Source organism: Lithobates pipiens, unplaced genomic scaffold (assembly GCF_037356315.1).
Source record: "Lithobates pipiens isolate NorthernLeopardFrog02 unplaced genomic scaffold, aLitPip1_a1.2 Scaffold_28, whole genome shotgun sequence".
Lineage (NCBI taxonomy): Eukaryota > Metazoa > Chordata > Amphibia > Anura > Ranidae > Lithobates > Lithobates pipiens.
Genome location: NW_027507789.1, coordinates 192439135 through 192463737, shown reverse-complemented (window position 1 = coordinate 192463737; position 24603 = coordinate 192439135). Strand labels below are relative to the sequence as shown.

The 24603-nt window shown below is 43.4% G+C and overlaps 1 protein-coding gene across 1 annotated transcript in view; it reads left to right on the top strand.

Moving 5' to 3' along the window:
• Positions 1-13625, top strand: part of MAP3K3 (mitogen-activated protein kinase kinase kinase 3) — a 48949-nt gene extending 35324 nt beyond the window's left edge. Inside the window, 1 exon segment of the mRNA XM_077460204.1 lies at positions 9744-13625. Within this exon segment, the coding sequence (XP_077316330.1) occupies positions 9744-9972 (229 nt within the window). The 3' untranslated portion in view covers positions 9973-13625.
• Positions 13626-24603: the final 10978 nt, after the last annotated feature.

Genomic DNA, 24603 nt, shown 5'->3' with positions numbered 1-24603 from the left:
AGAATTTGAAGTGTATCAATGACCTACATTTTTTTAGATTTAATAGCGTGAGGAAGTGTGTGTGTGTGTGTGTGTGTGTGTGTGTGTGTGTGTGTGGTGGGGGGGGGCTACCCATGTCCCCCCTCTCCCTGTCTTGGAGACACAACAGGAAGTGAGACATAATCTCCCCAAATAAGGAAAAGTCCCATCTTCCGTCTTGGACAGATAAAACAGAAAGGAGCGCCTGGTGTCCAGAGAAATGTGACTTCTACAGCCCTGAAGAAGGGGGAGTCTATCTTCCCCCCACCCCCCCCCCCCCGAAACACATTAGTTTGATGTACATGTTGCTTGTTTTTAATAAACATCCAAGAAACAATATTTTGGAAGTCCCATTTCTCTGGATACCAGGCATTCCTTCCTTTTTTTTTTATCCAAGTCTACAAGCTGAAACCACCTTAAGGTTACACAAAAAAGGCAACAGCCCAATCACTGAGAGGGCCCATCACCACCATCCATCACTGGGCACTATTCATCGGAAAATATTCCTTTTCGCCCACACAAATACCCACTCAGGACCAGTTACCAGTCCAGTCAATCCAGTGTTGGTCTCCAACACAAGCGTGTTAAACATTTGTGACCACAGAAAAGGAATATTTCACAGCGCCTAGAGGCGATTCAGTTCGCATTGTGCGCTATACAAGTATTTCATTCATTCATTCATGTGTTCATTCTAGTGACAGCTGTACAATTTTGGGTTGCCCCTATCTATGTGTTCTGGTGACAGTGGTCACCATAACAAATTGAGGGGGTGAATCTCCTCAATTAGAACATAAGAAGCAAAACAGAATTTGTTTATCGTGCATCACGGAACACAGAGCCATAGTAGTAACTATATGGGTCATGGATACTGGCACACCCTAGACAGGAAGTTTACTTCCTATATAACCCCTCTCACTCCTGGGAGTACCTCAGTTTTTCGCAGTGTCTAAGGTATTGGTCACGAGTAAAGAGGTGCTGTGCTGAGTTTCACTAGAGTAATCCTTGCTGGGGTATGCCATGCAGCCGGTTCCATTCAAACTGTCTTTTTAGACCGAATTGAATGGTACCCGGGCCTCGTATCGGAAGAAACAAGGTTTAGCCTGTAACGCTTCTCTTTTTTAGAGAGCTGGACCCTGGGATCCAGTGCTTTGTTTTTTTCAGCCATATTTCCTGGCGGGGTGCTATACGGGTCCAAGGGTGTGGAACCCCCGATAAAAGGGGGCCCCGGTCCTTGAAGGTTTGGAGCTCGCCATTAGGGGTGAAGATTGGGTCTGTATGGTTTACCGCAGCCACAGAACCCTGTGGTGGATAAAGTAAGTGGAGATTCCTAAAGAATTTTTAAGTTGGGTTTTCTCCTTTTAAAGGTAAACGTTGTCATGCCTAAAAGTCACCACTGGGTGCCGTCAAGAGCACGTACCTGTTCCATGCTTGTCAGATCTTGATTCTGTGTAAGCAGAAGCTGCAGGCTTCTTCTGGTCCCAAGCCTCTGGTAAGATATTGTGTTTTTTTTTGTTTTGTTTTTCTGAATTACATCCCGCACCAGGGCTACCCTCTCCAGGAGGCAGAGGGAGCCTGGAACAGTCTGCCGTATGACGCTCCGCTTCCTCTTAAACCACTGTCACTGACACCTGGCTTTTAGGAAAAAACTCAAGACCTTCCTCTTTTAGCAGATGATCAAAGCTCGCCACAGCGCCTAGAGGCGATTCAGTTCGCATTGTGCGCTATACAAGTATTTAATTCATTCATTCATTCACTGTCGGCGGCGGTCCTTTCCCTCTCCAGCCTCCCCTCAAATTCGGCTCACCTTCTCCTCTTCCCCCCACGTGCCAATCTGATCGTTCGGAGGCTGCTCTTGTGGGGAAACAAACTTTTTAAAAAAGGTGTGGAGGATGGAGGAGGAGGGGGGCATGGCTTAGCTTGAGGTGCTATAGCATTCACATGCAGGACTGTGTAGGCTATATATGCAGTGTTTGCAGGCTGCATTTGCCTAACGGAGGGACACAGAGCAGACATGGGCATGTGAGTGTGGGGACACAGGCATTCCCCAGGCACGTTTACTTTGCATCAGGCTGAACGTTGATAGCAACGGCCGTTGCTGGACTATTTGCTCAGCAGTGGGTGCATTTTTTTCTGTCCGTACCACTGTGTTTGTGTTTGGCACTATGGTTGTCAGAAGGGGAGATGCAAACACCCCAAAAAAGAACCCAAAGATGTTACCCTCGGGCTCTTGGGACCCTGGGCTTGCTTCTGCAGCACTATCCTCCCCTGAAGGAAATGGGGAGGCCGGTCAGAGTGAGCCATCAGTTTTGGCAAGTGTTTCCACTGTTTCCAACATTTCAGCTCCTGTCTTTATTACTGAGGATGTTTTCTCTTCAGGTATGATGGGGTTGGAAGAAACGTTAACGGCTTTAATCATGTCTTCCCAGAATGGGAGAAAGCACGTTAGGCCCCCTTCTACCACCCAGGGGCCTCAAACAGAGGAACATTGGGAGGGAGAAGATGAATCCCCCTCAGGGAATCATGAAGAGGTTGATGATAACTCTTCCGAGGGGTCAAGTGAACCTGCTTCAGCCTCACAAACTGAGAAATTGCTGGTGAAATCTCTTACTGAAATAGACTGCTCCACATTTAAGCTACCCTTCACTAAGTCGGCTGAAAAGTCCACTTCTTGTTTGGGTTCACTAAAGCCTCCTCAAGCTTTGCAGGCAACTTATGTATTCTGAGTGGGATCACTCAGATAAGCATTTTTGTTCATCCTAAAATGTTTTCAGCACTTTATTCTATGGAGGAAACCTTTACTAAAAAATGGGGTATACCAGCAATTGACGCTGCTATATCCTCTGTAAATAAGTTTGACTTGTCCGATTGACAACGCTCAAATGCTTAGGGATCCAACCGATAAGAAGTTGGCATTCCTGTTAAACATTTTTTTTCTTTGGCAGGTTCAGTAGCTCAACCTGCATTGGCGGCAATTGGGGTATGTTAATCCTTGAGGGACTAGTTGAGACAGGTGCTCAAGGTTGTCCCTGATCAGCAGGCTGTGTTTTGCAGTTGACGCAATAAGAGATTTTATTCTTCAGACCTCTCGCCTTACGCTCTTATAAATCTTATGGTTGAAAAATTAGTCAGCCGAAGCGGCATGCAAAAAGCTCCTGGCTGGTTTTCCTTTCCGTGGTGAAAAGCTGTTTGAAGATGATTTGGACAAATATATCCAAAAAATATCAAGTGGAAAAAGTACCCTTTTGCTAGTTTAGAAAAGGAGTAAATGTCCCTCATTTAAACTGGCACTTTCTCCAGGGCCAGGGGCATCAGTCTCCAAGCAGTTGCGATGGCCTCCACCGTCAGGTTCAAGAGGTAAAACTCTGGGTCAAAAGAAGTCCTGGGGCAGGAAACTTGCAAGACAGAATACTAAAGCCTCTTTATGAAGGGGTGCCCCCGCTCACTCGAGTGTGGGAAGACTTCTGCAGTTCTCAAAGGTCTGGCAGGAAGAGTTTTGAGACAGATGGGTGGTCTCCACAATAGCTCTAGGATACAAACGAGTTCCGAGACTTCCCATCTCCATGTTTCCTCAGGTCAGATGTCCCCAAAGATCCAGAGAAAAAGAAATCTCTTTCAAGCATTAGACCGACCTTTGTCTCAAAAAGTGATCAAGTTTGTCCCCATGGAAGAGCAGGGCTTGGGGTTTTATTCAAACCTTTTAACAGTGCCAAAACCAAAACGGAGATGTCAGACCCATTCTAGATCTCAAAGATCTAAACCGATTCCTGAATATCTGCTTTTTTCGCATGTCTCCATCCTGCAAGGTGGAGAACTTTTGGCGTCAATCGACATCAAGGATGCATAACTGCATGTGCCTATATTCCCCACTCACCAGAAATATCTACGTTTTGGAGGTAGAGAAACTCCATTTTCAATTTGTAGCTCTGCCTTTCGGTCTAGCGACTGCACCCCGGGTGTTTACAAAAGTTTTCTGACCAAACTAAGGGCTCAAGGTATAACAATTGTGGCATAGCTAGATGACCTGCTCTTGATAGACCGGTCGGTAGCCTGTCTAGACCAAAGCATGGTCACCACAGCCGACTACCTGGAATACCTAGGTTGGATCCTCAATCTCGAGAAATCGTCTTTAAAACCATTAAGAAGACTAGAGTACTTGGGTTTGATCATAATTACTGCCCACAAAAGGTGTTTTTACCCCAGGCAAAAATCAGTTCCATAACAGAGCTGGTTCAGGAGGTCAGGGCAAAGAAGGATCCTTCTATTCGCCTTTGCTTGAGGTTATTGGGAAAGATGGTGGCTTTATTTGAAGCAGTTCCCTATGCTCAGTTTCAGTTGAGACTGCTGCAAAACAGTATCCTGTCTGCTTGGAACAAGAAGGTCCAAGCACTAGATTTTCCAATGCGCCTGTTGCTAGAGCCTCAGTTGGTGGAGGATCTCCAAGAATCTGCCGAAGGGGAAATCCTTAATGCCAGTTACCTGGAAGGTGGTAAGAACAGATTCCAGCTTTTCAGGTTGGGGAGCAGTCCTGGAAGAAGCGACTGTCCAAGGAAAATGGTCCCGGGCCGAAAGGACCTTATCCATCAACATTCTAGGGATTCGGAGAGCACGTTTAGCCCTAATGGCCTGAACGTTCAGGTTGCGGAATTGTCCAGTCAGGATTCAATCTGACAATGCCACAGCAGTGGCTTATGTCAATCACTAAGGGGGCACCAGAAGTCATGCAGCCCAGGGAGGGGTAAACCATATCCTAGCCTGGGCAGAAGAGCATGTGCCATGCATATCTGCAATCTTCATTCCATGGATAGCGAATTGGCAGGCGTAATACTTGAGTCACCAACAGTTGTTCCCGGAGGAATGGTCCCTTCACCCCGACATCTTCCTGGTCATATGCCAAAGATGGGGGGGTCCCGGATGTGGATCTGTTTGCATCCAGGTTCAACAACAAAGTCGACAACTTTGTGTCAAGAACAAGGTATCCGCTCACGTGCGGAACGGACACCTTAGTGACCCCGTGGGATCAGTTCTCACTGATTTATGCATTCCCTCCTATTCTGATGCTACCTCATCTTCTTCGCAGAATCAAGCAGGAAAGGAAGTCTGTGGTTCTTGTGGCCCAGAAGGTCCTAGTAGGCAGAGATCGTAAGGATGGCAGTAGGGGACCCATGGACCACCACCATGTCCAGACCTGCTCTTGCATGGACCAGTATTCCATGCTACCTTTTTATAAACGCTAAATTTAATGGTTTGGCTATTGAAATCCACATTCTGAAGAATCGTGGGCTTTCAGGGTCAGTGATTTCTACCTTGGTTAATGCAAGGAAGCCAGGAGGGCATATGTTTCCTGGTGTGAATCCAGGAGTTGGCATCGTAAAAAATGTTTATAGGTAGAATTCTTGCCTTTCTGCAAATGGGTTTAGAGATGAAGCTGGCCTTGAGTACCATCAAAGGTCAGGTCTCGGCCTTATTGGTATTGTTCCAACGACCCCTTGCTTTGCATTCTCTAGTCCGTAATTTCATACAGGGGTTAACACAGCTTAATCCACCGGTCAGGTCACTCTTGAAACCTTGGGACATGAATCTAGTTTTGTTGGCTTTACAAAAACAGCCTTTTGAGCCGATACCTCATACTCCCTTGATCCTTTTGACAAGAAAGTTAGTTCTTCTGGTTGCCATATTTCTGCAAGAAAGAGCAGCTAACTCTGATACCTTTCTTCCAAAGAGCCATATTTAATTATTCACAAGGATAAGGTGGTATTGCGCCCTCATCCTAACTTTCTACCGAAGGTAGTGTTAGGTTTTCAGCTAAATCAGGATATTGTTCTGCCTTCATTTTTTCCAGAACCCTATTCCACGGAAGAAAAATCACTACATTCTCTTGATGTAGTGAGAGCAGTCTAAGTCTACTTGAAAGCGACTGCTCAGATTTGGAAAACTGATGTTTTGTTTGTGTTGCCTGAAGGTCCTAGAAAAGGACAGGCAGCATCGAAATCTACTATTTCTAATTGTATTTGGCAAGTGATTCAGGCTTATGGTTTGAAGGGGAAAATTCCACCTTTTCAAATCAAAGCGCACTCCACCAGGGCTGTTAGTGCTTCGTGAGCAGTGCATCACCAAGCCTCCATGGCTCAAATCTGCAAGGCTGCAACTTGGTTTTTATTCCATACATTCACCAGATTCTATCAGGTGGATGTAAAAAGAGAGGAGGATATCGCCTTTAGGCGCAGTGTGTTGCAGGCAGCAGTATAGGTCCTCAGGTCTGATGACACCCTACTTGTGTGGGTCTCCCTCCCCTCAGATAGCATTGCTTTGTGTCCCGTGATGTACAATAAAGAGAATAGGATTTTTATTACAGCTTACCTGTAGAATCCTTTTCTTGGAGTACATCACGGGACACGGAGGTCCCTCCCCTCTTTCTGATATACACATGTATTGCTTTTCTACAAGAACTGAGGCGCTCCCAGGAGTAGGAGGGGTTATATAGGGAGTAAACTTCCTGTCTAGGTTGTGCCAGTGTCCATCACCTAAAGGTGGCCTATATAACCCATATAGTTACTACTATAGCTCTGTGTCCTGTGATTTACTCCAATAAAAGGATTTTACAGGTAAGCTGTTATAAAAATGCTATTTTCACAGGGACCCTTTCCTATTCCATCCAAAAAACATTTAATGCATTGTAGAAACCCCGGTAAAATTGTCAGTATACAGTGCCTTGAAATGTTACAACGAAAAACATTAAATGTATTTTATTGGGATTTTATGTGATGGACCAACACAAAGTGGCACATAATTGTGAAGTGGAAGGAAAATGATAAATAGTTTTTAACATTGTGAAAAGTGTGGTGTGTATTTGTATTCAGCCCCTGAGTCAATACTTTGTAGAACCTCCTTTCGCTGCAATTACAGCTGCAAGTCTTTTTGGGGATGTCTCTACCAGCTTTGCACATCTAGAGAGTGATGTTTTTACCCATTCTTCTTTTCAAAATAGCTCAAGCTCTGTCCGATTGGATGATGAGCATCTGCGAACAGCAATTTTCAAGTCTTGCCACAGATTTCTCAATTGGATTTAGGTCTGGACTTTGACTGGGCCATTGTAACACATGAATATGCTTTGATCTAAACCATTCCATTGTAGCTCTGGCTACATGTTTAGGGTCGTCATCCTGCTGGAAGGTGAACCTCCGCCCCAATCGCAAGTCTTTTGCAGACTGTAACAGGTTTTCTTCTAAGACTGCCCTGTATTTGGCTCCATCCATCTTCCCATCAACTATGGCCGCTTCCCTGTCCCTGCTTAAGAAAAGCATCCCCACAAAATGAAGCTGCCATCATCATGTTTCACAGTGGGGATGGTGTATTCAGAATGATGTGCAGTGTTAGTTTTCCGCATGCATAGCGTTTTGCTTTTAGGCCAAAAAGTTAAATTTTGGTCTCATCTGAGCAGAGCACCTTCTTCCACATGTTTGCTGTGTCCCCCACATGGCTTCCCGCAAACTACAAACTGGACTTCTTATGACTTTCTTCCAACAATGACTTTCTTCTTGCCACTCTTCCATAAAGGCCAGATTTGTGGAGAGCACGACTAATAGTTATCCCGTGGACAGATTCTCCTACCTGAGCTGTGGATCTCTGCAGCTACTCCAGAGTTACCATGGGCCTCTTGGCTGCTTCTCTGATTTAATAATCTCCTTGCCTGTCCTGTCAGTTTAGGTGGACAGCCATGTCTTGGTAGGATTTCAGTTGTGCTACACTCTTTCCAATTTCAGATCCATCTTCCCATCAACTGTGACCAGCTTCCCTGTCCCTGCTGAAGAAAAGCATCCCCACAACATGATGCTGCCACCACCATGTTTCACAGTGGTCTAGGCAATGTGCAGCGTTGGCTTTCCACCACACACAGTTTTGCTTTTAAGCCAAAAAGTTCAATTTTGGTCTCATCTGAGCAGAGCACCTTCTTCCACATGTTTGCTGTGTCCCCCACATGGCTTCCCGCAAACTACAAACTGGACTTCTTATGACTTTCTTCCAACAATGACTTTCTTCTTGCCACTCTTCCATAAAGGCCAGATTTGTGGAGAGCACGACTAATAGTTATCCCGTGGACAGATTCTCCTACCTGAGCTGTGGATCTCTGCAGCTACTCCAGAGTTACCATGGGCCTCTTGGCTGCTTCTCTGATTTAATAATCTCCTTGCCTGTCCTGTCAGTTTAGGTGGACAGCCATGTCTTGGTAGGATTTCAGTTGTGCTACACTCTTTCCAATTTCAGATCCATCTTCCCATCAACTGTGACCAGCTTCCCTGTCCCTGCTGAAGAAAAGCATCCCCACAACATGATGCTGCCACCACCATGTTTCACAGTGGTCTAGGCAATGTGCAGCGTTGGCTTTCCACCACACACAGTTTTGCTTTTAAGCCAAAAAGTTCAATTTTGGTCTCATCTGACCAGAGCACCTTCTTCCACATGTTTGCTGTTTCCCCCACATGGCTTCTCGCAAACGGGACTTCTTATAGCTTTCTTTTAGGGCTGGGGAAAGAAAATCGATTTAAATCTTGAATCGAGTTGAGGTCAAATAGATTCAAAATTTCAGCAAATCGATTTTTTTTTAAAACATTTTTTATTTTTTCCACCAGGACCTGCACTGACACCGCGCCAGTCCCGAGGAGCTACGGGCAGGAGTTTCTAGGCGAGGCCGCGGCTCCGGCCTAGTCCGTGAGGCCGGACGCCGCGGACTAGACCGAAGCCATGGCCTCGCCTAAAAACTCCTGTGCGCAGCTCCTCAGGACCGACGTGGTGTCCATTAAAAACAAACAAAAAAAATCTGATTCACGGTTCGAATCGAGTGTGTGTTTTTCTTTTTTTATATATTTTTTTTTTTAATCGCCCAGCTCTACTTTCTTTCAACAATGGCTTTCTTCTTGCCACTCTTCCATAAAGGCCAGATTTGTGGAGTGCAAGACCAATAATTGTCCTGTGGACAGATTCTACCACCTGAGTTGTGGATCTCTGCAGCTCCTCCAGAGTTACCATGGGCCTCTTGGCTGCTTCTCTGATTAATGCTCTCCTTGCCCGGCCTGTCAGTTTATGTGGACAGCCATGTCTTGGTAGGTTTGCCGTTGTGCCATACTCTTTCCGTTTTTTGAATGATGGATTGAACAGTGCTCTGTGAGATGTTCAAAGCTTGTGAAGTTTTTTTATAGCCTAACCCTGCTTTAATAGTCTTCACAACTTTATCCCTGACCTGTCTGGTGTGTTCCTTGACCTTCATGATGCTTGTTCGCTAAGGTTCACCAACAAACCTCCTGAGGGCTTTGCAGAACAGCTTTATTTATACTGAGATTAAATTACACATAGGTGGACTCCATTTACTAATTGGGTGACTTCTGAAGGCAATTTGTTCCACTAGGTTTTAGTTAGGGGTATCGGAGTAAAGGGGGCTGAATACAAATGCACGCCACACTTTTCACACATTTTGTAAAAAAAAAATTAAAACCATTTATCATTTTCCTTCCACTTGTGTGCCACTTTGTGTTGGTCTATCACATAAAAACGTAAAATGTATTTTATTGGGATTTTGATTGTAATGTGACAATGTGGAAAACATCAAGGGGTATGAATATTTTTTCAAGGAACTGTAGTTATCAGATAGTCACATGTTTATTTTGTTGACCCTTTAAATATGCCCCACCTGTCACTATAATCTGTAACTCTTGTGCTTTCCTACTATACAGGAGCTTGGGTTGCACTGTGGTGGAAATGCTGACTGAGAAACCTCCCTGGGCTGAGTATGAAGCCATGGCTGCCATTTTTAAAATCGCGACCCAGCCAACCAACCCTCAACTTCCTCCAAACACATCAGAGCAGTGCCGGGACTTTGTAAAGCGGATATTAGTGGAGGCACGGCAAAGGCCGTCAGCCGAGGAGCTGCTCCGTCACTCCTTTGCCCAACTTACTTATTGATTTCCTCCAAGCGTCTTGTTTTTTCCCTTCATCGATTTTGGAGATTCTTCAAAAAGATGGACCTTTTGATGTTTCGGGAAAGCAGTGCAATCAGGAATGAAGACAATCAATCATTGCTCCACCCCTATGCTGTGTGAAGAGCGGGTTCCAGATCCAGCGTCTGGGTGGTTTCACGTCAGTGTTAGAGCATCAGAACAATGTATTAATTGAAACGATTAAGACTTTTGAGGTTAAAGTTGGATATATGAACTAGATGAACAGGACGACGCAGGGTGACTTAGAGATGAGTTCAAACTGCGCCAAATTCTCTTCCTCTTCCGTGACAGGTGCCTTATTACCTCTTCAGCCAGGGAGCACATAGACTGAGATAGGCCTGATGTTAGAATGGGCTTTTCAATCAAATGTATGAAATTATACATTGCAAAGGTTAGTTCCACCCCATGGCTTGACTTCTTTACCGAATGTGTTTATTATCCACAGATGTTCTCACAGTATGCAGGGACTTAAAATAGTTTCCTTTTTTTATTTTTATTAGGCTCATTTAATAGCAATTTAATGGTCTTAATAATCCATTAATCAATGTGGCAGCAATGCCCAAGGCAGCTTTCCGCTCCATTTATTCTTTGTACCAAGTGTGTTGCAATGATTCTGTCAGCATTTACAGAGGTAAGCCTAGAGTACCTGGTAATTAACTTCCGCGTTGCGTTATGACTCAGTGTTTATACTGAATCCCATTCTGTGCAGTCAGAACTTTTCTAGGTGTACTTTATGGCTTGTTACTCCAAGGTGCTTTATAGAAAGTATTCTGTGTTTTTGCACATGGAAGATTGGATCTCAAGACTTTAAGCTCTATGGCTATAGAAATATAATTTCCATATAGAGGCCCATTTATAAAGCAGCGGTAAATCTTTACCACAATCGTACCACTGCTTTTCACAGGGGGAAAAAAATGCACATTTCTAAATCGTATGAATGTGTTTTCTGTTGGGCTTGTTGCTGGACTCTAAAGCAAGTGAATCCCTACATGACATTGACAGGTGATGTGACCGGCTCCCCTCCTCTCCTCCTATCACATAGTGTTCTTTGCAGCATTATGCAAAGAGGCTCCAGACTGTCTTTTGCATTTTATGAATGAAAGGTAAATGCAGGAGCAGTGTGGAGTATTCACTGGTAAGATTGGTTACTGGAATCACGTTCTAAAAAGCACGTTATTCATTCACAGTTGGCAATTGACCATGCCTGAATGAAGAGCTCTCTGGGCTGCTGTTGGCAGCCAGTGTTTCTTTTCCTGCAGTCTGTAGTCCTTGAAGGATACCGTATATACTCGAGTATAGGTCGATCCGAATATAAGCCGAGGCCCCTAATTTACCACAAACAAAACGGGAAAACTTATTGACTCGTGTATAAGCCGAGGGTGAGACATGCCATCCCTGTGTGTCCGTCCAGCCCTGTGTGTCCGTCCAGCCCTGTGTGTCCGTCCAGCCCTGTGTGTCCGTCCAGCCCTGTGTGTCCGTCCAGCCCTGCGTCCCGAGCCTGCGTGCTTCTGCACATACGGCGGCCATGCCAGGATCGCCGCACCTCTTCTCGTCTGACAGACGGCGGCCATTCCACTGTTCAAAAGCCGCGCCTCCGTCTGTGATAGGCGGAACACTCAATTTCCCAGCAGTCAGTGTTCCGCCTATCACGGACATCCTCTCATCCTCGTCCGTAGTATGAGGATGAGCGGATGTCCGTGATAGGCGGACCACTGACTGCTGGGAAATTTAGTGTTCCGCCTATCACAGACAGGGAGGCACGGCTTTTGAATAGTTGAATGGCCGCCGCCTGTCTGCTCGACACGCTGATCGGGTAGACAGACGGCGGTGACTCGAGTATAAGCCGAGGGGGGCACTTTTCAATCTCGGCTTATACTCGAGTATATACGGTAAGTTCAGTTTAAAAAAATGCACATTTTTTTTGCAGGTAAAAAATGTGCATTTTTTTTTTTGAGCCTGTAAAGCATTGCACCAGCGATCTGAAGATATGAGAGAGAGAGAGATGGGTGAGAGAGGCTCAGATGCTGGAACATGTAAACATGTTCCACCCTAAAACATTGTGGACCATGTGACAGGTTCCAAAGGTGAACTTATTCATCAATTTCTCCATCTAATTTTCATTATATATATATATATATATATATATATATATATATATATATATATATATATATATTTTATACACACACACTTTGTATTTCCCAATTACAGTATAAAACAGATGAACCTTTTGTCATCTTCAGGCTGCAGTGCCTTCTGCCAGCTGTAGGATTATATTGTGAATGAAGCCTCCAGCATCCATGTATTTATAATATCAGACACTACTCTTTTTAGGATTGATCGCTTCTGGGGATCCAAACTGGTAGGTACAACCTGGTCTAACAGGTAACAGTTGCTTACAGTTTCGGCTTTTACCTCTCAAAGAGGAGATTACGGTTCCAGTACTCTCAGCACTGGGCTCTGTGCATGGGATGTAAGGCCAGCCATACATGGTTCAAACTATTAATGGGGAGGCTGAATGTACCAAGCTGATGGATCAATCAACTTGGGTACAACCAGCATTCTGGATTCGCTTCCGATTATCGCAAGCAGCTGCTATAGCCACTAGCGATAATCGCTGTCTTCCTCGCCGGGAGAAGACAATTGCTCGGCAGGAGGCATTCCCATGTCAGCACTGTGTGTGTGTGTGTGTGTGTTGATGGGGGAATTGTGAAAATTTCTTTCGGGTTGCAGGAAGAAAAATTCACACTGTCTGTGGGCTGCCTAAGTCTACAGCATGATTGCAGGAAGAGATTAGTGTGTATCCCTGTGCATGACCCATGTGCTGTCAGCATTCATTCTTGGTCTGGTGAGTTGTGTTCAGCCCCTAGCTAAAGGCAACACACTGGTTCTCTTGCAGCCAATCAGAATCGGGCTTTTCTTTGTATAGTTGAAGGCTGACTCTCCTGTCCTTTTCCCTCTGCTTGAAGCAAGCAGCATTCATGTTGTTCAATGATTTCCTGTTGCACACCAGCACTATTAGCCAAGTCCCCCAGTTCCTGTTGCACAATCAGGAGGGCCCGGTATACGCTGTGAGCTGAGAAGTGTGACACAGACCTTCATTGCGTTCAATGCAAATGTGAAAACTCTTCAGTTAGAAGCTAAATCCAGTTTGCTGCTTATATATGAAAGTTGTTGGGTTTTTTTTTTTTGTCCCGACAACATTAAAGAGAACCTGTCACTTTATAATAATCCTAACAGTATTAAAAAAAAAAAATCCTCACTTTTGACTTTGGTTTGCAGTAAGATAAGCCTGGTGGCTCTGGGCACACAAACTAGGCCTGAGTGAGGTTCCTCATAGAGGTAAAGGAAGTCAGCGATGTGTGGAACCGTATGACTGCCAAAACGTGGCTCCCTGGCAGAGAATGGGTTACAAGCTGGTGCAACTGTTAAATGAATATATATTATGTTCCTTCATGTGGAGGGAACCTGTGCCAAAGGGAATATCCTATTTACTGTATAAATCTCTATAAATATATATATATACTGACTTGGGGCTTGCAGTGCAGAGCCCTCACATTGTATCCAGTTTTTATTTGTTTTTATTTACAATAAAATGGTCATTTATATTAATATAAATCTGTGTTGTGCCATGTCCGATGTTTCCTGATATAGACATTTGACTTATTGATCTGCAAGAACAGCCCTAAACTGAGTACACATACAGTGACTTTGCAGCAGATGGAAATCCAAACTGGATGACAGTTGGTTTGCTAAAGCACCGTGTCTCATCTCTGATCATGTGTGTTTTTGTTTTTTGTTTTTTTCCCCTAAAATGCTAAATTCACCTTTCTTCATCCATTACATTTCAGTGCTGCTGATTTTCCTATAGCCAGTTCTTGTCTACATGCACTCCAGAGATGTATATGACAGGAGCAGGACTGGAAGATTTTTCTCAGGAAGCGCATGAACAAAAACCCTGCATGGGACCACATTAAAGGTGGGGCAGATGGATGGTCTCCCCTCCTAATCACAGAAAGCCTTGCATTCAACAAAAACAATACAAGGCCTTTTCTGAATGGAGGAGATATGCAATGGGCGACCAGCTAGGATCAGTGTGCCACAACTACTGCTGGGGTGGAAAGAGCTTGATGATTTGTAAAGGAAAAAAAAAAAAACCTCACCATGTGCAGTGAAGGCAATTTCATTACAGGAGGGGAACATGGAAGCTTTAACATTAATAGGAATTAATGTTCAAGCTATTCTGTTGCAATCACTATGTAGTAAACTCACAGCACCTTACATCACATTCACTTTCTCAACCAGTACCATTTTTGTTCTGCATTCTTGTTTTGCAGGCAAATTAAAGTATACATATAGCCACTTTTTTATTTTGAATGATTAAAACCCTAGCCGACTATTTTTTGCAGGGAGATTTCACTTCTCTTTCTGTCCCAGAGAAGCAACAGGAAGCGAGAGGAAATGAGCCTAATGTGAGAAGAATTGCCTTCTAAAACTAGCCATATGTTTGTCAACGCTGTGATCATTTGTATGTCATACAGAGTGCAGGGGCTCCCTATAAAGAATGCAGAGTCCAGAGGTCTATATATAAGGCAAGAGTGCATAGGAGTCAGGGGTAAGTAACGCGGAGTGCACAGGAGTCGGGTAAGTAATGCAAAGTGCACAGGAGTCGGGTAAGTAATGCAGAGTGCACAGGAGTCGGGTAAGTAATGCAGAGTGCACAGGAGTCGGGTAAGTAATGCAGAGTGCACAGGAGTCGGGTAAGTAATGCAGAGTGCACAGGAGTCGGGTAAGTAATGCAGAGTGCACAGGAGTCGGGTAAGTAATGCAGAGTGCACAGGAGTCGGGTAAGTAATGCAGAGTGCACAGGAGTCGGGTAAGTAATGCAGAGTGCACAGGAGTCGGGTAAGTAATGCAGAGTGCACAGGAGTCGGGTAAGTAATGCAGAGCGATGCTGTGAACAAGGTTTATCGCTGAAACTAGTCTGCTGCTGACTGTACTCACTGTGAAGGCTTGAAAATAAATACGCTTGATGGTATGGAGTTGCCAGCTGCTTTTATTCGATGACTGTTTGTCTATTGGTGTGTGGGAGGACACCTCAGCTTGGACACCCTGACTGCAAACTTCCAAAGTAAGACTTTGTTTCCCACTGCTCTGAGCCGTACAATCTTTGATCAAATTATTAAGTAATGCAGAGTACAGGGGTCAGGAGTAATGGCAGGTGCACATAGGACAGGGAAAATTGACACAACACTCTACTAACACAAACTATGAGTGCTGAGATTTTGTATTCTGACAACCAGAACACAGTGATCAGTGTTCGCAGCCATTGGCTGAAAGTGCTGATTGGATGTTGGTTTTCCAGCATGCCCTTTCGATTGGCTTCTGTCGGACAGGCTGCTGCACACCCTTGTGTACCAGCCTTATGTAATTCAGAGTGCATATGTCGAGAGTAAGTAGTGCAGGGGTCAAAGTATAAACCTGTATCTGTATTGTAGGCGGTAAAAAACTGCTGAACCCTTCCTTAGCATGGGACTGAAGACTTATAATGACAGCTCACTAACACACTCTGCCCTTTTAGGCTGCAGTGACCTTCTCTGCCGTGCGAGTCCTCCATGTCCCACACATTCTTCTGTCCACGATTTAACGCAGCAGATGCATCTCTTGTATTGGCAGGGTGGGGCCTTGGTGATTGGGGGTTGTCTATCTCACAGTCCAGCTATATTGCTTCTCTGGTCTGAAAGATGGAACAGCATTGTTGCAATCTACTTGGATGGTCACAACTGACTTTTAAGTATATCTAAAGCCAACCCTTTTTTTTTTTTTTTTTTTTATTGTTGCTTTGTTTTGGGCTTTAGGTGCACTTTAATTTTTTTTTTTTTCCCTTTTTTAAACGTTCAGCGACCCTTGTGATTCACACAATCTTGACCACTATAATGCCTGGTTCACACTACTGCGATGTCAGACATCACATGTGAAAATCGCATGCAGTATCTGCGATGCAAATTCAGCCATACAGATTGTATGGCTGAATTTGCATTGCTTACAGGCCAAGGTTGTGCAGGTCCGCACCAGACTCGGAATGCATAGGTGTTCACACCCATGCGATCAGATTCCTGTCCAAATTGACAGTTCCCACTGCGATATGCGAACCGATCTGGGGGTGTCATTAACTTTGTATTGATACCCGCAACGGTTCGCATAGGGAAGTGTGAACTGCCTGCAAATTGTATGCACTGCGGGAGCCTGTACTGGATTCGCACAGGTTCTGGTATCGCAGCAGTGTGAACTGAGCCTAAGGCAGGCAAGAGAATGACCCCCGTCCATTGCAGCTGTGATGTCATGTAGGGCTACCAGGAGGCTATGATGTGCAGTTATGATGCAGGACATCCCATTCACTCTGCAAAGGATGCTGCGAGAAATAACATAAAAGTAGTCTTCAGGACCCTCTTTTAACCACTTCAATAGCAGGCACAACCCCCCCCCCCCCCCCCCCCCTTCTTGCCCAGGCCAATTTTCAGTGCTGTCAAACTTTGAATGACAATTGTGCGGTCATGCAATGCTCTACCGCATGGGTCTTCAAACTACGGCCCTCCAGTTGTTCAGGAACTACAATTCCCATCATGCCTAGTCATGTCTGTGAATGTCAGAGTTTTACAATGCCTCATGGGATGTGTAGTTTCGCAACAGCTGGAGGGCCGTAGTTTGAGGATCCCTGCTCTACCCAAACAAAATTCATTTTGCTCACACAAGAGAGCTTTCTTTTGGTGGTATTTAATCACCACTGGGTCTTTTTATTTTTTGCTAAATACGGTAAATTAAAATATTTTGAGGGGAAAGTTTTTCATTTCCGTTATAAAATTCTGCTACATTTCCTTAGTCAAAATAACCCACATCTGTGTATATTTTGTCTGTAGGAAAGTTTAACAGTCCACAATCACAATTTTTGAAAATATTTTATTTATATCTTTTCATGTGACAACACTGAAGAAATTACACTTTGCTACAATGTATAGTAGTGAGTGTACAGCTTGTATAACAGTGTAAATGTTATGTCCCCTCAAAATAACTCAACACACAGCCATTAATGTCTAAAACGTTGGCAACAAAAGTGAGTACACCCCTAAGTGAAAATTGTCCGAATTGGGCTCAAAGTATCAATATTTTGTGTGGCCACCATTATTTTTCAGCACTGCCTTAACCCTCTTGGGCATGGAGTTCACCAGACCATTACAGGTTGCCACTGGAGTCCTCTTCCCCCTCCTCCATGATATCACAGAGCTGGTGGATATTAGAGACCTTGCTCTCCTCCACCTTCTGTTTGAGGATGCCCCACAGATGCTCAGTAGGGTTTAGGTCTGGAGACATGCTTGGCCAGTCCATCACCTTTACCCTCAGCTTCTTTAGAAAGGCAGTGGTCGTCTTGGAGGTGTGTTTGGGTTCGTTATGTTGGAATACTGTCCTGCGGCCCAGTCTCCGAAGGGAGGGGAGCAAGCGCTCCTTCAATATGTCACAGTATGTAGAATAATAATAATGATGACTGACATGGCTCTGTGGGCAACATTTTTTATATTTTTAAAGCTGCAGCATTCATTAAAATATCTGGTGCTCTTGCCATGGAGGTCCTTGTACATGAACAATGCTCTGTGCCCTTCTGGATACAAGGGGTTGTGCTAATACTTATTGTGCAGGTATGGTCTACTCAAAATTACAAATGTTAATGATTGAAACACCATACCTATTTAACAGCAGCAATCTATTAAACAGACATTAAAGCTTTGGATTTTTGTTTTAAAACTAATAAACATGTTTTACTTACTAGTTCAACTACTTACTGCTTCAACACCCCCCCAGTGGAATCCATGCATCCAGCATTCTGAAAGGGGCCAGACGCATGGATGGGGGGGGGGGGGGCGCACTTGTGTGCCCTTAATGCACGGGCTGCTCCTGCTCTGATGTTTTGTATGGTACTTACTCCTGACTGCTGCAATAGTCCTGACCAAGGTGCCCATTGTCGCAACAGTTGCTGGTTTTAATGAAGTTATTTTTACAAGGTAGGCTGTCAGAGAAACATATATCCTTTTTTGATATGTGATGGAAATGTATAAAGTGATACTAGAGCTAAAAACAAAAACGTCTGTCTAGATGAGAGTGGCTCCATAGAACATAGCTTGCTATGGTGACATACAAAGAAGAGGAGCAGCCAAGATTGCTGGTGGGGGACTGAGCAGGTACGTTTACCATGTTTGTTATTTAAATAAAAAAAAAAAATTAATTACATTTTCATTTGTGAAAAAGAAGCCCTCGTCCTGAGGTTTAATTATGTCTGTAAGACTGTCTGTTGTAGTACAGTAATTAAGGTTATTTTGTGGGTCCAGTGCCTTTGTTTGCAATTCATAAACTGACCAAGCACAGATTCTGTTAAATCATCTCTTAAGCCCAAAAGCTGGCGAAGAACACGGTTTGTAGCGGCGTGCTACGTTGCTCTACAGAGTGAATTTTTTTATGCTTTGTGCCAGAGTGCCTTAGTAATTGGGCAGGTCACTGGTCACATGAGTGATATTAGGAACCAAACCAAGTGGCTCCTCGCGTGATTGGTCATGTAACTGGCCCCGTGAGCGACAAGATGAAGTGATAGTAGGAGCCTAATGGCGATAACATGGTGACTGGTCATGTGATTTAGGTCACCTGATCAGTAAGATGAAGTAACATTAGGAATCCGATGGAGATCATGCGCTCAGTCATGTGACTGATCATGTGATCTGCAAGAGGAAGTGCTATTAGGAATCCGGTGGAGAGCACATAACTAGTCAGGTGATTGAGATCTGTCATCTGATTGGTCACGTGATCTGCAGGAGGAAGTGATATGAGGAACTCGGTGGAGAGTAATTGGTCACTAGGTCATGTGCTGGAGATCATGTGATTAGTCATATAATCCGAAAAATGAAGTGATCTTAGAAACTAGTAGAGATCATAGGACTTGTCATGGGATCGAGATCACTTAAGCAACAAGATGAAGTGATTTTTGGAACCTGGTGAAAAATCATGTCATCGGTCACGTGACTACTCATATGTTCAGAAAAAAGAAAAGGAAAAAAGTGGGGAGGGAAAATGAATAAATGTGTAAATTAATATATTTTGTTCTCCCCCCTTCGGTGTGGTGTTTTTTTTACTGGTGTGGTGCGTTTTTTTTTTTTTTTTATTTCTCTGGTTTTGTTTGCCCACTCCTCATCATCATTATCCTTGTGTTCTTCTACACTTATTATGGTATACTGTTGTTTCAGTTATCTGATTGTGTTTTTGTTTTTTTCTCCTTTATTCCTTGGCATTCTTTATTACTACTCTGTTTGTTTATGGATGCCCATAGTCACTGCGTAGAGATATCCTCAATGCTTTTCAACTATACCCCTTTGTAGGAACACCTCCCCTCGGGTAGGGTTAGGTGTGTTTTTTGGATTAAATTCCATAGTGGGTGGGGTTTTTCTTTTTTCTCAAATTAGTTAACGTTTTCCTGGGTAACTCAGGGATTGAGGAGAGGGAGCCTCTCCAATTTTAGGGAACTTAACTTTTATTCCCCCCCCCCTTTTTTTTTTTCCTTCCCCCTCTTCCCCTTTTCTTTCTCTCCTTTATAATTCTATATGGCAGCAATTTTCTCCTCTCCAGCGTCACTGAAACTCTGTACTTACAATGTTAAAGGCCTCAATAATAAATCAAAAAGAGGCCAGATTCTATATAATTTACACAAAGCTAAGGTAGATATTATACTCTTTCAAGAGACCCACTTTCGAAGTGGTAATATCCCAGTGTGTTCACGTAAACATTATTCGCAATGGTTTCATAGTACTATATCGAATTCAAAAGCAAGAGGGGTTTCTATTGCTTTCCATAAACATTTACCATTACAGAATTTGGATTATAAGGCTGATTTAAATAGAAGATATTTGTTTCTTAAAATCAGATTGTGGGACAAAATCTTCACAATTGCGAACTTTTATATTCCAAATCATGATCAAACTATGACAATCGAGCGTTATCTTAGTCTTTTAGTGGACTTTGCAGAAGGCACTGTTTTGGTGGGAGGAGATTTTAACCTAGTTTTGGATCCTATATTAGATACCTCAGCTCAACGATCGAATATTCCATACTCTCGTTTGAGAGCACTCAAGAATAAACTTTTTGAACATAGGTTGATTGATCTATGGCGGACCCTTAACCCTAAAGACCGAAATTATACATATTTTTCATCAGCACATAAAACATATAGTAGAATAGATTTTTTTTTAACTGGCCTGAAGGTGTTGAAATGGAATCCCTCTTTAGAAATCGGATCATTTATTTGGTCTGACCATTCACCAGTATTTTTGACCATAACACCCCCCCCCCCAGATTCAGGGTACAAATTGGTTGTGGGGTCTTAATGATACACTTATGCTAGACCCAATCTGCCACAAAGCAATTGTAGAGGCGATTGTTAATTTTATTTCTGATCATGAACAGGATGAAACTGCCCTACCCTTAAAATGGGAAGCCTTAAAGGCAGTAGTAAGAGGGGTGTTCATCCAACACGGTTCACGTCTTAAAAAAGAAAAATTTAAAAATGATTGAAAATATCTTATTAAAACTTCACACTTTGGAAACTCTACATAAAGCTCATTGTTCTCTTGAAATATCAGCCAATATATTCTCTACAAGGGTATCATTATTACAGTTTTTTTAAATCGTCCCAGAGCTTATATCAACAAAGACGAGCAGTGGGTAGATATAGATATGAGAACAAGTGTGGGAAAATGTTGGCTGATATACTACATCCACATCCATCACATTTTATACCAAGTATAAAAAACCATCGGGAGAATTGACATCAGATCCACAGGTGCTTCAACAAACCTTTAGGGATTATTTCTCGGCCCTTCATAACCTCACCCCTCCATCAATATTGGAGGATAAGGGAGTTGGAGAAAATATTATTAACCACTTGCTTACTGGGCACTTAAACCCCCCTCAGTCCCAGACCAATTTTCAGCTTTTAGCGCTGATGCACTTTGAATGACAATTGCGCGGGCATACAACACTGTACCCAAATGAAATTTTTATAATTTTTTTCCCACAAATAGAGCTTTCTTTTGGTGGTATTTAATTACAGCTGGGAGTTTTATTTTTTGCTAAACAAACAAAAAAAGATGCAAAAAAAAAAAATCATGTTTTAATAGTTTGTTATAAAATTTTGCAAACGGGTCATTTTTCTCCTTCATTGAAGTGCGCTGATGAGGCGGCACTGATGGCTGCATTGGTGGGCACTGATGGGCTGCATTGGTGGGCACTGATGGGCTACATTGGTGGGCACTGATGGGCTGCACTGGTGGGCACTGATAGGCATAGTTAAGGCGGCACTAATAGGCACAGATAAGGCGGCACTGATGGGCAAAGATGGGCACAGATAAGATGGCATGGATGGGTGGCACGGATGGGTGGCACGGATGGGCACTGATAGGTACCACTGATAGATGGGACTGCTGGGCACTGATGGGCGGCACTGTTGGTGGCACTGTGGGCACTGCTGGGTGGCACTGCTGGGGGGCACTTACTTTTATTCAGGATGGCACTGCGGTGGGCAGGTGGGCACTGGCAGGGGGCAGGTGGTCAGCTGTATTGCTGGCCGTGATCGGGACTGATGTCCCGATCACGGCCGCCGGTGATCGGCTTTTTTTTTCTCTCCTCGCGCTGTCAGCGCGAGGAGGAATAATAGCCGATTACCGGCTCCGTTCTATCACATGATCAGCTGTCATTGGCTGACAGCTGATCACGTGATAAGGGGTCGGGATCGACCCCTTGCACGGATCGGTGATCAGGCGAGTCTCATGGACTCGCCGATCACAGGGCGCGCGCAGGCCGCTCGTACCCGGGACGACGTCAATAGACGTAGTCCCGGAAAAGTAGATCCGCGCTAATGCCGTCATTTGGCAATAGCGCGGATCCCAAGTGGTTAAAGAATATGTGCAGGAAAACGCCATTCCGACAATAGATGAGGTCACTAAGGAATCTTTGGATTCTCCATTTTCGCTTGAAGAATTATTGGAAGTAATCGCCAATATTCCGACAAATAAGAGCCCAGGCCCTGACGGATTTACACCTAAATTTTATAAAACTTTTAAGGAACAGATAGCCCCGTTTATGCTTCAAGTGTTTAATTCAATTTCTTTTAGTAATCAATTCTCAAAACAGACTTTAGAATCCCATATCACTTTGATTCCTAAACCAGAAAAAGATTTAACACTCTGCTCTAGTTACCGACCTATATCTCTGATTGGGGTAGATTTAAAGATATATGCTAAACTGATTGCGCTCCATCTCCAATCACCCCTCTCAAGTTTAATACATACAGATCAGGTAGGATTTGTTCAAAGTAGAGAAGCACGTGATAACACGATCAAAACTTTCCTATTAATGAATTATGCACAAAGGGCTAAAGTACCAGTATGCCTTCTCTCAGTTGATGCGGAAAAGGCATTTGACCGGGTGGGATGGCTCTTTCTCAAACATTCCCTAATGCAAATAGGACTAGGACCTAATATATTCCATAAGATCATGGCACTATACACTAAACCGACAGCTAGAATAAAGATTAATGGCTCATTGACAACGAATTTTAATATACAAAACGGTACCCGGCAGGGATGTCCGCTATCCCCTATGCTTTATGTTATAGTAATGGAATATTTAGCAACAGCTATTTGACGGAATATCTCCATTACTGGCATACAGATAAAACAAAGGGAAATAAAATTGGCCTTGTTTGCTGACGATCTATTACTATATATCACTAATCCACATATTGCATTACCTTCTATATTATCTGAATTTCAGCGGTTCGGGATATTGAGCAACTTCAAAGTAAACGTATCAAAATCAGAAATCCTTAATGTGTCGCTTATACCCCAACAAGTTGCTATGCTGAGAGCTAATTTTTCGTTTAAGATTTGCTCTTTAGCATTAAAATATTTAGGTGTTAAAATTCCCCCAGACCCAAACCACTTATATAAAATGAATTGCGTACCTCTCCTGCAACGTACTCTACAAGACTTAAAAAAATATGATGTCAAGCAACATTCATGGTTTGGGAGGATCAATATATTAAAAATGGATATAATACCGAGATTTTTGGAATTGTTTTCAAACTATTCCTGTCTGTGTTCCCAGATCATTTTTTTCTACTTTACAATCTGCCTTTACAAAATTCATCTGGGGCCATAAAAAACCAAGACTACAAAAGAAATTATTATCATTACCAAAAACAAAAAGGAGGTACGGGTGCACCTGACCTGTATTATTACTATGTTTCGGCAGTCTTGACTAGACTGGTGGATTGGTTTTACTGTTCAGAAACTAAACAGTGGGTAAAATTAGAACAAGGGTTGAACCAATTAGATTTAAAGGTGTTGCCATGGGTAGATTTATCTGGTAACAGGCTACATCGAGAACTATTAGAGAATATGCCCTCGCTTACATCCCATCTGCTGAATATATGGGATAAAACAGTAATACAATTGAAACTTTCTTCGTATGAAGGACCTATGACACCCCTATTTGGAAACCCTTTTTTTCCCCCGGCATTAAATAGGACAAGTTTTCTTACATGGAATAGGGAATCTCATTATAGACTGAGCAATATTTTATGCCAGGGAACAGTTCCGTCTATATTAAACCTATTCCCTATACAGCGACCATCTTTCGTGCAAATGCTGGAATATCGGCAGCTACTGTCGTTTTGGTCTTCTATGTGTTCGAGTAAATCCCCGGGTAGAGATTTAACACAACTTGAAATTCTTCTGACACAAGATCAAAAACCAAAACACGTTTTATTAACACTTTACAAGATGTTTATAATTAAAAATCATCCGGAGCCCCCGGAATATATAAATAAATGGGCTAATGAGATCAATGTTCAAATTGAGGTCGGGGAATGGGAGAAGGCATTTAAGCTATCCCACTGCTTATCGCAGACAACTAAAGCACAAGAGACAAACTAAAAGTTGCTCTCAAGATGGTACTAGAGCCCAGTGACATTACACCGCATATACCCAGAGAAACCAGACATATGCTGGCGGTGCCGTAGAGAGAGGGGCTCTCTGATCCATATTTGGTGGAATTGTCCCCTAATTTTTTGTTTCTGGGAAAAGGTTATGCAATTATACACACTAGTTACTGGGGAGATAATCCCAAATACGCCGCAGATTACCCTTCTCTCTATGTTACCAGGAACATATAAGAACATTAAAAAGAAGCTTCTTGGGTACTGGTTGATTGCAGCAAGAACTGTGATACCGCGTCACTGGCAATCAACTCAGTCCCCCACGATAAACGAATGGGCCTTAGAGATGGATAATATAGAGAGGATGGAGATATTTATAGCACAAGAATTAGATACGTACGAAAAATGCCTCCTGGTTTGGAACCCTTGGAGGCAGTATAGGAAATTGGTAAAAAGCTGAAGGTAGAAGAAGGAGGAAAGAAATGGTAGGAAAGACTATGCTGGAGGAGAGAAAGGGGGAAGGGATGGAGGGGAAGGGATGGAGGGGAGGGAAAGGGGGGTGGGGGC